This window comes from Lycorma delicatula, chromosome 3 (assembly GCF_047948215.1).
Source record: "Lycorma delicatula isolate Av1 chromosome 3, ASM4794821v1, whole genome shotgun sequence".
Taxonomy (NCBI): domain Eukaryota; kingdom Metazoa; phylum Arthropoda; class Insecta; order Hemiptera; family Fulgoridae; genus Lycorma; species Lycorma delicatula.
Window position 1 is genome coordinate 11,538,288 of NC_134457.1, and position 14,553 is coordinate 11,552,840.

The 14,553-nt window shown below is 25.8% G+C and overlaps 1 protein-coding gene across 3 annotated transcripts in view; it reads left to right on the forward strand.

Annotated features, from left to right (window-relative positions):
- Window positions 1–14,553, forward strand: part of kcc (solute carrier family 12 member kcc) — a 352,144-nt gene that overhangs the window by 317,015 nt on the left and 20,576 nt on the right. For 2 of the 3 annotated variants that reach the window (XM_075359404.1, XM_075359406.1), the window contains exon 17: window positions 3,595–3,639. The exons of the other annotated variant lie outside the window; for it this stretch is intronic. In XM_075359404.1, the coding sequence (XP_075215519.1) occupies window positions 3,595–3,639 (45 nt within the window). The remainder of the gene's footprint in view (window positions 1–3,594; window positions 3,640–14,553) is intronic. 3 annotated transcript variants of the gene reach the window in all.

Here is a 14,553-nt window from a genome sequence, read left to right on the forward strand (position 1 = left end):
CTTCAGGAGTGAAAACGTTTTTTTTTCCTCTCTCTTCTTTGACCACAAAGCAAAATGATAGCAAAAATGAAGCAAATAAAGCAAAATGAAGCATTCATTAATAATGAAGTAAAGAAAAGCTACATATTTTTCTTGTCTCCCTAATCATATACAGATTTAAAAATAAAAATCTTCTTTCATTTTAGATACTTAAGGATTTCAATCATAAATTATATTAAATTGATAAACAAATATACAAGTAATCAAGTATAACTACTAATAATACACTAAGTAATATTTATGAACAATTTTAATCATTCAAACAATATACAGTATAAAAAATAGCATATATTTACTAAATAAATAGACACAATTCAAATATAATGTACTTGTAGATCATATCCTAAATACATATGTTTTCAACTTCTAATATATTACATGCAGTTACTGCAGGTAGAACTATAATGCAACGAAGTCAGCAGTTATGTCACAGAGAAAGATAATCATGCATAATGGAAATATTTTGTCATCTGTAAAAATACTTCAGTTATATTTTAAATTTGGTTGTTTGTCAGATAAATTATCATTCTGTGCCCTTTTAATAATATAAAATAATATTATTTTATGCACAGAAAAATCATATGTACTGGTATCCAGGTAGGTGTTGGCCAAACCTAGGAGGTACTGGATTGGTTCAGAACATCAAAATAAACAAAAAAGTTCACTTGAACAAATTCCTTATCTCACTTTATTTTTTCTCCGTTCACTAGTTTGTGTTTTTTCAATAAAAATTTATATCTTAAGAACAGATTGAGATATTTTAATAAAATATGTTGTATGTGTATCCAACAATATCTACATAATAAATAAATAAGTTTGAAAATTTTACCATTGAAAATACCAAAATGGCTGCCATTAAAATTTTTTAATTAATAATTGCTCCATAAATATTAGTTTAATCAAGTTACGTTTTATTAGATAAAACCTGTGAAGCCTTTTATTGTGAATAAAATGACATCTTATTTTTCAGATTGGTTGATGATTTTCAGCTGAGATATTGCCGAAATTGATAAAGTGGATAATAAAAATTATGGTCTAGCAATTTTGTCGCTATTTTTTTTCGCTTCCTTCATAACTTGAATTAAGAATAATTAATAATATTTTTTTGTAATATGTATGTTGCAATCTGTTCAACTGTGAACAGTAAGCAACCCCCCCCCCCCCTATGGCCTAATGAGATGAGGATGATATGTATGACATGTAAATGAGGTTATATTCTTGTATAGATTCAGGCTGATCATTCATGAGACATTATGATTAATTAAATCCCAACCACCAAATTACAACTAGTTTGCACTCTCTAATATTCAAATTTGTGTAAAAGTAAGTAACTCTTACTAGGTTTTTGATGTCAGAACCTTTTACTTAAAAAATCAGCTGTTAAACAAGTGACTTTGTGACATCAAGTTGCATATATATATATATATATTAATTATTCATTTTTTTAAAATTATTAAAATAAATAAAGCCATAAAATTGTCAGAAATAATTTTTTTGTGATCCATTTTATTAATTTTATTCGTATCTTAGCTGTTTATTAACCAATTTGAATAAATAAGATGTCATTTTGTTAGCAATAAAAGGCTTACCATTTTATCTAATAAAACATAATTTGATAAAACTAATATTTAGACGGCTGGCTATTAATGATCAAAAAGTTTTAATAGTGCCATTCTGAAAATTTTTAACTTTTTACTTTGAAGATATTGTTGGGTTACAAGTTCATCAAATTTCATTAAAATAATTCTATCCATTCTTAAGATATTAATTTTTATTGGAAAAACACAAAATTGTGCACACAGGGAAAATTAAGCAAGGTAGGGTATTTGTTATTTTTTGTGTATTTTGATGTCCTGAACAGTATGTTTGGTCAACATCTTCCAGGATAATTATATATATTTATTTATTTTAATTATCCTAATCTATGTCAATTTGTGATTGAAATAATCATGAAGTCAGGACTAAAGAAAAGTTGGTAATAAATATTGAAAAGTTGATTTAACTGTATGATCTTATTTTTCTTTTTTACTTTCAATATTACTAAGTTTTCTTAAATTATGCATAGTTATAACCATGTTTTTTCCATATTTGGTTTGATTCATTATTATTAATGAAACAAGATGTAAAAATTCATGGTTACTTTCATTAAAATTTTTATTATTAATTTCTCCTCTTTGTTTACTATATTTTTAATGATAAAAGATAAATATCTGTCGTCGATCAATCTTGAAATAAAAATGTTCAAACATTATCTAGAAATTCAGTTACTTTTTTCTGAGGTAATCAAAAATTATTTTAATAAAGCCTTGTTTTCTTTAACAAATACTTCAAGTAAACTTAATAATAAGCTTGTTTATGATTTTTATCTCTGAAAAATGTTATGCTAACATAAATCGGTAAAGAAATATTATAATAATTACTGTCTTAGTAAGTCTTTAAATTTGTTTTGTAATTATAAAGCAATGTTATATTTATTATTTCATTAATAATAATTAATTAATTCTGCATTTATGTTCTAGTTATACTAATGACCTGCTTATTACAAATTTTATTGTATCAATAAAGGTCATATTTAGTGGTGTCGAGAAAAATGTTTGGGAAGTTCAGTTTCACTGGCGCAGTCTTTTTTTTTTCACATAATGAAAAGTTCCATAAAATAGGGAGTATACTGCCACACCTTGAATAAATAACAGATATTTTATATTTTCTCAGTAACCTTTGGTTTTAGATGTAGAAAATGATATAAAGTTTATCAACAAGAATTAACATTATTTTTTTGAAATTTGTACTGTTATCAGGTTACCATTGATTGTTTTATACACAATCCTATTAATTTAAGACGACAGATTAAATGTCTTCACTGCTCCCATCACTTGATCTTTCAAAGCCATTTATTTTATTCATGATCCATTTGTAGTCAAACAGTTTTATAGATGCTAAAAGAATTTTCTGTTTAGTCCTGTAGGATTGTAGGAAGTGTACACATTAAGGTCACCTGACTCCTTTACATTCTGTCAGTTTATGTTATAGTAGTAAAACTTTTATTAAAAACTTTTTGAGAATTTTAATTTATATAAAAGCTATTATATATAATATAATAATATTATCTATATATCTAATTATTCTAATAATAAATATTATCTACTTATCTATTTATAGATAAGCTATCTACATACAGAAAGCTATAAAACCTTTTGGTTTTTGCTGCCATTTTATCAAGGGTCAGTATATTTTCCAAAGTAAATTTTAGAGAATTTTTTATTTTTTGAAAGTGGAGACAAAAGTCTACGCCACTGATATAAGTTTCTGAAAACATTTACTATCTGTAAGTTTTTTATATACAGTAACTGTTATAATGTTACTTCCTTCTTATATGTTATAACTGAAGTATTTTTTTTTTTTTTTTGTAATCTTTCATTAAGTGTGTTATGATAAAATATTTAATGATATTAATTTTTATGTCAACATTGTTTATTATATACATGAATATCAATATTTTTCTTTTATGTGTTGTGATACTCTTTATCTTTCTGTTTGTCGTGGCTCTCGCTAAAGGGCATTGACTTCAACGAGATTCCCTCTGAGGAGAATATGCCTCTGGTGGGTGGAAAGTGTATCGCACGTTTGACGGCTTTCCTTAGCTTAGCTTTTTTATATAATGCTTGCTTTCCTTATCAAGAAGTGTTATTTTTTTTTATATATTATTGCACCCAGATTGTGTTCCTACTATTTAATTACAACATTTTCCATAATGCTTCATCATTATGGATAATGTTGGTTGTGTTAAATCATGTTATCAGATCTAATGTTTTAAGTGTTAACTGTTTGAAGTTTAAGTAATGCGTGTTTTTGTAATAAATTTGAAATGCCTACCTAACTAAACATTACAACATCCTTCATTTGTATATATGAAACTTATTATTATACTATTATAAAACATCTGTAATTCTATAAATAGAACCTAAATTTATCACAGATTATCAGTTAGTTTATCTCTTAAAAAAGTTGAATATTTAAATTAAAATAAAAATATATATGAAAAACAACTAATACCAGAAACAATTTTTTTTTTAAAGGTATATCTTTACAGCTGTAGAGTGGGTTCTTTTTACGCTGCTACTTACACCCCATAATATGGACTAATTTTTAAAAAATTAAACATTTAAATTTTTTTTCATAATATTTTTCATCTGAGATTAGTTAATTGGGTACTTACGTATTAACGCCACCACAGCTACAGCTTTATTTAAAAACAAAGTAGTTAATCGGATTTTGGTGGGAAATGGGCCAATATAGAGTTTAACATAAATAAATAAATATTTATTTTATAAATATAATTTAATCAAACTTAACCTACCCTCGCTTCGCTCGCTAACCTTGACTAATTAACACCGTAATTTTTTGAGTATTTATTTAATAAATTCACTAATTACAATTATTTATTATTTAAATTATTAAATTGCAATAATTATTGAATTTATTAAATAAATACTCAAAAGATTACGGTGTTAATTAGTCAAGGTTAAGTTTGGTTAAATTATATTTATAAAATAAATAAATATAAATAACCATTTATATTCTGTTTTGAATCTGTTTCGGCCCATTTTCCACCCAAATCCGATTGAGAACTTTGTTTTTAAGTAAAGTTGTAGCTGCGGTGGCGTTAATACTTAAGTGCCATTAATTGTCACATGTTAATTTTGCAGCAGTTTTCAATTTTTTTTTGCCTTGCTATGATTTGATATTGCTGGGATACTGGTAATTAATGGTTTTTTTTTTTGTAGGGTTAACTTAAAACATGATGTTTGTTTAATTTCTGAGATGTAATAAATTCTTTTACTATTAAAGAAAACATTTTTTTTTTTTGCTCTATAAATCCATAAAAATATAATTAAAAAAAAAACAGATAATATTGATTACATAAGAGTAGTTTATCATCTTGATAAAAATTATGTATATGTATCTCTCTTTTAATGAAGAAAGAACCAACATATTTTATATATCAAACGTGTTGTTAGTATCAAAGTGCTTGTATTAATATATATGTATAAAATGTACAATATCTCAGAATATTTAATAAAACATTTTTTCTGTGAATTGCAAAAAGCAGCTTCCATGTGCAAAGGAATTATTTATTTTATAGAAATAGTAATGCACAGTTAATACTGACTGATCGCTAAAAAAATTACTTTTATATTTCTGTAAAATACATAATGATAAATCACATTGATAATCAATTCATTTGTGAATTTAGATTAATATTAAATGCTTTGCTAGTGGAAGAATATCAATTATTCTATTTATTTTTGTAGATGTATAATAATATTCATTGGGTTCTCTAAAAATATACTGAGATTTGGTTATAACAAAAAAACTTTTAGTTGATTTTTTTCAAATCCAGTTTTAAAGAAATTGTGAGGGACAGGGTTTAATTGAAGTTATAACCTTCATGTATAAAACTTTATACATGATGTACATATTTGTATCAGTAATTGTCAAATCAGCAAAGTTATTTATCACCTCAAGATTTCTTAACTCATCACTAGCAGATAGATATTCAGAGGATTCATGTAGGCTTCCATACACTGTAATAAGTAAGGTAGAATGAATATTAGAAACTGGATTAGTAGAATATCAACTATTCAATTTTCATGACCTAACTGTAGATATAAATTTTTATCTGTGTACATACCCTCCATCATAGTCTCTTAATTTTCCTTGTAAAAAATATATATTTTTTTTAGTACATGAATTATTGTAGCAGTTGCCAATTATTTAACAAAAACATTTTAAAGGTTTGTGTGATATATCACCTTCTAAAATCATAGTACGCAATTGTTTATTTGCTAAATGATAACATGATTTTTCTTTGTTAATACTTTTCTGTTTTGCCATGTAATTCTTTCAAAATGCAAAGAATGTATTTCTGCACCAGCATCATAAACTGTTCATTCATATATTCATCATTCATTTTATGTCACCAGCACTCTCATGTCATTTAATAATCCACTTTTTTAATATTTGTATGTTAAGAATGATAATTTATTTTCTTAATGATATTTCCTCAATGTTGTGTTAATTATTTATTCATTTATATTTGTTGTTCATTATTTCCATCGTCATTGTCATTACATGTTTTTTTTTCTATATCACTGCTATGTTTCAAATAATTTCGTAATGAATGGTGTTTGTCATATTTTAAAAAAATATATAGCATTTCTTTCACTGCATTTGATTGCTTAAATTTTATTTTTGCATCATTAGAAAGAATGTTCTTGTTTTTACTTCATTCCTGTTTACTATTGAGATTAATGATATATTAGATATTTTAATATTAAAGACTTAATGGTGTAAACAAACATCAGCCCTTGATCTTATAAGACATGTTTTTACTGTCCCAATAACATTTTTTAATTAAAAATATTTATGATCTGTCTATACAAAAATTTAAATAAACTACAAAGATTAAATAAAAAAAATTACCTGATGTTTGGTTTAAAAAAAATAAATAAATAAATAAATAAGTCTTGGATTTTCAAAGCTAACACCTTTGCTTTTCTTATTATTACTTTAATCCCTTTTGGAATCTGTGCAGGAAAGATCAGAATCAGATTTTTTATAATGTTTGATGAATCTATGAACCAAAGTACCCATCATCTTTATAAATGAAATAAAACTTAAAATATTACACAATGTTGACATTCCATTGTATATTAACGTTAATCAGTACCCAGACATTCCCGAATTGTATATTGTTAGACATAATTTTATTTTTTTAATTATCAAGTTTTTACATAATAAGCCAACATATAAAAAGTTGATAGTTTAAAATATTTTTCTTTGCTGACCAGCCAATATGTACAGAAACATAGCAAATAACTTTAGTAATTTTATAAATTATAAAAAAAATATCTTATCATATTGATATTAAAGCCACATTATTATTAGGCTATGGATGAAAAAAAAACAATTTTTCATAAGTGCAAACTATTAAACATTGGCTAAAAATCTTTTATATATGCTTATATTACCTTAGAATAAAAAAATCTCAGTTTCAAAACAATTTTATTGCTTGTATATCTCAGTTTACATGATCTTTTATACTACTCTTTAAAACAAATAAAAATGTTTAATACAATGTTCTCAGCTTGACAAAGAAAACATAAGATTTCTCAAATTAATTTTTTTATTTTCAATATGGTTACCTTGAAATTTGTTACATTTAAACTAATCACTTAACCATTTTTTTAAACCTTAATATAATGTGATATATTCAACGCATGCATAATAAGCAGTTATCTTAGCTTTGACCTCATCATTTGATGTGAATCTTTCTACAGCAAGCCATTTCTTCAGATTTGGGAAGAGGATGTAATCACTAGAATTCAAATCTAGGGAATACAGGACATTTGGGAGCACTTTAAAGTTTAAATCATACAATTTTGTAGCATAAACATAAAATGTGTGCGCTGGAGCATTACTGTTGTGAATAAACATTATTATATGTTTATTTTTGGTTAGATGTGGACATTTAGCCTGAAAACCACCCTTAAATTGGTCCAGTAGTGAAGTGTAATATTCTGCAGTTATGATGGTGCCTTTTTCCAGAAAGTCTATGTAAGACTTCCAAGATAATCCCAAAAACCGTAGTCGTGACTTTTCCTGAAAATGAAACCATTTTCACTTTCTTTGGGGCACTTTCACTCAGTCCCACCCACTATTTTGACTGCTTGAAATGTACTGTTTGATCTCTGGCATGTAATGGTAAATCCATGTTTCATTTATTGTTGTAAAATTTTAAAGAAACTCAGCAGAATTTGATTTAAATAAGTCTAAACATCCTGAGAAGCATTCAGTCAGATTCATATTAACAAACACAGTACCCAATTAGCAGAAATATTTTTCATACCCAAAACATCATGTAAAATGTAGTGGATATGAACTATTGAGATGTTTGTAATGTTTGCAAGCTCACATGTTTTAAGTAAGTGATCATTTAATAGCACATTGTGAATTTTTGTTATAATTTCATTGGTCATAGCAGTTTTTGGGTATCCCAAGAGTTCATCATTTTGAATGGAATTGGACCACATTTAATTCCAGCAGCCCACTTTTTTTACCATTAAAAACGAAGGGGAAATTACGTTAAAGTGAAAATTAACTCTTGTTATATGTTCATTGGGGTTAAACTTTTTAAAACAAAGTACTTTATAATAACTCAGACTTAAATTTGATCCATTTTATAGAAAGTGTCAAAATCTTTTTGCTTTACTTGATCGCCATAAACAAGCAACTGTTTAGTTGCTTGATAAATACCATAGTCAATTTGTCATACTTCTGCCATCTCTGTGTCAGACCGAGAGTTTTCAAACAATCTTGGTATAAAAGATGGGTTTTAAAGATTTTCTTAATTTAAAATTAATTTACTTTTATTATGATCTTGGAGTCATATTTAATACTATTTATTTATTTGTAACAGTAAAAACATGCCAATGGTGTATTATAGTCATCCTCTTTTCTTTCTTTTTTTTATGCTGAGATGAATTTTGTAGCATTTGAAAAATGACAAGCTGATCGTGATTTGAACCCAGAATCTTTTGAATAATTTAATTTGTGTTAAATAGCTTTCCACTGAACACTCCCATCTTTGTGGGCTATTCTCTACAGCAATAACGAATCAATTAAAATAAAATCAGTAACAAAGGAAAAATATTGTGAGATCTTACAAATTCAAAACTGAGATAAAGTCAAGATTCATAATCTACTAACTCAAAACAAAAATAATTATAGAATTTTAGTTGATAACTTCTGTATAAAATTCATAAAACTTTCTGTATATATACTGTTGATAATTTATTGTTGTCATTAGTCATCAGAACTTTATTTTTCTAGGATATTCAGTTAAATAAATACCAGTTCATTGTTTTTAGTAATAATGGATGTTCAGTGAAGAAGTAAATTTAAAACATCATGATTTAATTAAAATGTTTTACTTTAAGAAATACACATATTATATTTGTATTAGGTAATATTTTAGTTTATTTTTTAATAAGTTTTAATTATTTATTGAGAAAAGATTCTTATATAGATTAATGTCTATTCTTCTTCTCTGTAAAAATGTTACTTTATGTTTCTTTTAAATTTGATCATTATTTAATTTAGATACAATTTTCACTGAAGTTTTTTTCTTTTCTATCATTTACTTCAGATTCAAATTATTTTACAAAATACTTTAATAATAAATACAAGTAGTGTTTTAATTTTTTTTTTACTTTTTCAATTAGCAATTGTGAACTATTAATAATTTCATTACCTGCCTAGCTCAGTGGTCAGGTTAGAGGCCATTGTTAGTATAGTTGTAAGCATGTTATTTCTGATACTTTCAACTGTTCCAAAATACAATTTTTAACAAACATTTTGTTTTTTTCATATTCATTAGTATAATCTAAAAAGTTAAAATAATTGGACTCTTTCCTTTATCTTCAATACAGTTTTCCTTTAGCAACCTTAAACTTAGTTACAATCCTACTTTATGATTCTTGTAATAATCAAAATTTTAGGTCATAATTACATTTAAAAATCAGAAAGAGTTACTATTAAAGATTTTTCTTTAAAATATTATTTTTGTTTCAAGTACATTTCATATAAAAAAAATAAGTCAGTGGTCTTTTGCAATCCCTTGTGAACTTAAAGAAGGTAGAGTTGATTCTTTTTTTAAATACTGAATATGGTAGTAATGTATTTTATGCAACATTCTATAAAAAGTTTCTCCAGTGTATAAGTTTTATATATTTGGATTTAATAATTTAAAGAAGGCTGTTTTTACATAAATATCTGGCTACCAGCAGCCAGTATCATAAGCAACATTGCTTAAAAAAAGGAAAATCTGCAAAAAAAACTCTTAAATTTTCATACTTCAAGATTAATATTTAAGCTTGGTGAAAATCTGTTTATTCATGATAGTAAACTACTGATAGGATTATTTCATGGTCATTAATTGATAATTTGATCTATAAAATTCTCAATGAGATTTATATCATCGCCTAAGTAAGATTTAGAAAGGTTTTTAAAGCTACATTATTTATTTATTTTACAATGAAAATATTTTTAAGCATACAGAAAAATTGCTCATTACTTCAACATAAGATGTGGAACAGATAATTTTGTAGAGGTCCATAGAACATTATTTAAATATTGGCGATCTATATACAGAATGAAATTTCATAGAGCAATTTTTATAATACATTGTTACCTATGACAGTAGATAATTTTTTTTAGTAAAACACCAAAGCTATATTTATTTAATCAAAAAATCTTTTTATCCCTGTAAGAGTTCCTTTCTGGCCATTACAAGTAATTTAAGTAGCCGTAGGTTTACAATTAAATTTAAGTTCAACTTCTAACTCGTTCTATACTCAGTACTGAGATATCAAGGGATGAAAAAAACAGATATCATGATAACAGAACAGAACTGTATTTTATAGTAAAATGTGAGTATTATCACTTAATTACAAAAAAATATTCAAATTGATAATAAACTTAAAAAAATGTTTATCAAATAATTATTTTTAAATATATTACAGTAGCCAAACTTCTTAATTCAAATTTCAAGGGAAAAACAATTTTTTTTGTAATAGTAGTGGTTTTTGAAATTGACAAATCAATTAAATAATTTTTAAATGTCGAGTCAAAAAATGTCTTATTTATTCACTGAACTCAAATTATTTGTTTTATTTTATAAACCATTTTATTAAACAGCTGATAAATTTTTACAAATTCAGTGATTACTTTTCTTTTCATGATCTGAATTTTCTAAAAATCCATGAATTGAAAATGTTTTCATGTTTTAAAAATTGAGTTGTATCAGTGAGAAAAACTTATTATATGTTAGTTAATGAGAAGTGAAAAAAAAAACTTGGAATTATTATTTTATATTTATTTTGATTTGTAGAATTTTCACAAAATTAAGAATAATAAATATTATTCTTATAATTAATTATATAATTTAATTAATAATAATTAATTATTATTCTTCAAATTGTAAAGGTTTTTGAATAAATTACATTTAATAGAGAGGTTTGATTGAATAAAAATGGAATGGGTTGAAATAAAACAAGTATATATCTTTTATTTATGAAATCTTTGCATTTTTGACTACTTACTTTTTCCTACCTGTGAATACTCATCAAGACAGAAATCACAGAGATTAAAACTTGAAATTTTATGGTGTTTGTTCTGATTTTTGAGAATTTAAAAAAACATTCATTATAAAATTGTTTGTTTACTTAATTTATCACATTTATTGTTGTATTTTCCTTTTAAATAAATAATACATCATTTTTAGTTAAGTGTTTGGTTTGGTTTTGTTTTACTATTGATTTTTTTACAATTTTAATTATAGTAACTTATTAAGATTATTTTAATAAAATCTATCTCTAGTTGAACACCTTTACAGAAAAATGGTTTCTATTTAATATTATTTTTTGTTATTGAGTGTATGTAAAGTCATCTAACCCAATTATTTTTATTTATAAAAAAAATAATCTGTTTAGTGTAGAAATGGTGGTAAATATATTATAGTACCATCTGAAAAAGCTGAAAATATTTGTCCGTTTATCAATCAGCTCTTTGAATTTTTATGATTTGATTTGTCACTGAGTTTCTTTACTAGTGTTGGAATTAGTTTAGTAATAGGCCTGGGCTGTTTTATTAATTTATAAAAAATTCTATTTATCTGAGCTAATGTGAATTGAGCCTTTGATAGTAGAAACTTTTATATAAGAGAACATTTGTGTTTTAAAAGAGTGATATCAACTGATGTTTATACATCCAAATCACATATAGCACTACTAGTAATCTTTGATAGTTTTATTATTTGTATTTATTACAAGTTTTAGTATATTTTATTACTTTCCTAGTATAGTAATACCCACGTATTGAACATTTATAATATGTTCCGGTTTTTCTTGAAAGAAAAACTACTTTTATGGGATAAAAGTACATATTATTTTCTACAAAAACTTACATCTATTTTTCCAACTACTCAAGCTACACATTTCACAGTGATGAACCAGTTTTCTGTTAACAAAGAATGCTGGCGGTCTTTCCTTGATCCATGACTTCATTGGATCCTTCAGTTCGTCATCCTGATGAAATGAATACCCTTAATATCCATCCCTCTTTAAAGAAATCAAAAGTGGAAAGAAGTGAAAATCCCCAGGCACCAAATTTGGTGAGTGTAGAAGGTGTGGAAGTCTCAGCTGTTGTATTTGATTTGTGGTCAAACATTATTACATTGCAAAATTTTTCTTTTGGATCATAATGATGCATCCAAGTTTCATCTCCCACTGCAATATTGAAAAGGAAGACATCTCTCTCATCATGATGACAGAAGCCATTTACAACATTCCTTTTGCTGTTGTTTGGCCTTTTGTCTGAGTTTGTGTGATACCCACCATGAACAGATTATATGGTGATCCAGTCCTACAATAATGTGTCTTACTCATTCTTTCAATGTTCCTATGTAGGTGACAATGCATTGTGTAATACATTGATCATTTTGAATTGATTCATCCACCACCTTTTGGTACTTGCCATAGTTACAGAAGAACTGGTTGACCACTGCAAGGTTAATCCTCAATATTCGCTTTAACAACTTCTGAAGGACAAAATTTTATTGCCCCACTTTCTCTCAGTACTTCAGTCAACAGTTTCATCACCCTGGCTTTTAGACAGCAATGAATTTCACTAATATTCACTCTTCTTCTGTTAAAATTTCAATCACTTCCCATTGTTTTAGATGGATTGACATAGCAGTCATATTCAAATCCATAATAATGGTGAATGACAAAAAATGAGAGTCATGGGTCAATGAGTTTTGGAAAATTAGTAGCTGGGAAATGACAACATGACACAGCACCTGTTGCTTTGGATGACATTTTGTTCTCCCGTTTCAGTGTCCATTACATTTCAGCCATTCCTCATATAATTTTAGTGTTACCATTTTAATAATAATTCATCTAACATATTTCATAAACCTATTGTATGATCTTATAATCCTTCCTGTCCTTAGAATAGTGTATTTTTGAAAGAGAAATTTGAATACACTGTAGTATTTTAAATATAACTTTTTATTTAAAACTAGATAATTCCACATCAGCCATGCAGCATTTTGAAAATTAGTCCCACATTGAAATCATATTTGTTTGTTATTTCTTTTCTATTTTATATTTACTTTTTTAAAAAAATAATATTTTCTATAAAGGGTTTATTGTGAAATATATCATATATATAAAAATCTCATAATCCATTTTAAGAGGACATTTCTGATCGTTTGGATATAGTTTTTTTCAGTTAAAGCATAAAACCTAAAAATTAGGGGTTTGGGTTTTTGACTTTATAAACATCCTCATCCATATTATTTAGTCATGCACATATTATTATTATTATTATTATTATTATTATTATAATTAAATGTTAAGTATAATTAAGTTAATAGCTTTAAAGTATGTATTATTAATTATTTTTGATATTATTAACCCCTTCCTGGTTCTACTAATTTGATTATAGGATTGTCTAACGCCAGTAATTTTTAACCACTGATCTCTCTCACCAATGAAAATATCATTACAAGATTACCTAGACTACAGGTGTATGACAGTAGCAGTAAATAATAGTATGATTAATCCACTCATAGATAAAATAATTGTATGAGTACAAATATTTTAAAACTTTTGATTTTACTTTCACATCATTAAAGGGGAAGTATGGTGATTATATCAAAATCGGGTATTAGGTTTTTTGCAAATCTTTACATTTTAGGGTCCTACTAATTTACCTAGACCAAAAAAACATATGTATGTGTGCATACGTATATATGTTTGTTGCCCTGCTTTCAGCCGTATATCTCAGGACTGACCAAACTGATTTTCTTCAAATTTGACCAAATATTTCTATACATGGGGCGTTGATCATATTGTAAAAAAACAGTTTTTATCTTCTTTAGAGGCATTTTTAATAAATCTTTATTAAGCAAATTTGGTACCTACAATATGTATTATACATATTGTATGCACCGATTAAAATTGAAATATATGTATTTTTTTCCTCTGTCTCCCTTTGATTTAAGTACTTTTCAAAAATTTTTTGAAAGTTTATGCTTCATTTGCAGAGAACTATCAAGAAATTTTTACAGTCTTTTATAAATCCTGGACCTCAAATACAAAAAGGTTTTCTGAGAATTTTCTTCTTAACCGTTTAAAGGGGATGTTAAATTTAGAGAAAATCTTACTTAAGAAAATTTGTCAGGCTTAACCTACATATTAATATTTGTAGAAACATTTTTTTTTTAATTTATTCCCCTCTTCTAAAAAATATATATTCTGTTTTCTTCTTCTTTCGATCACATTTTTAGATCTCATTGCATTTTCTTTTCTTTTTTTTCTTCCTTCCATTGTTTTCAGTTCTTTTTCATTCTTATCAAGAGCACTTGTTTTTTCCCTTCTATAAATTTTC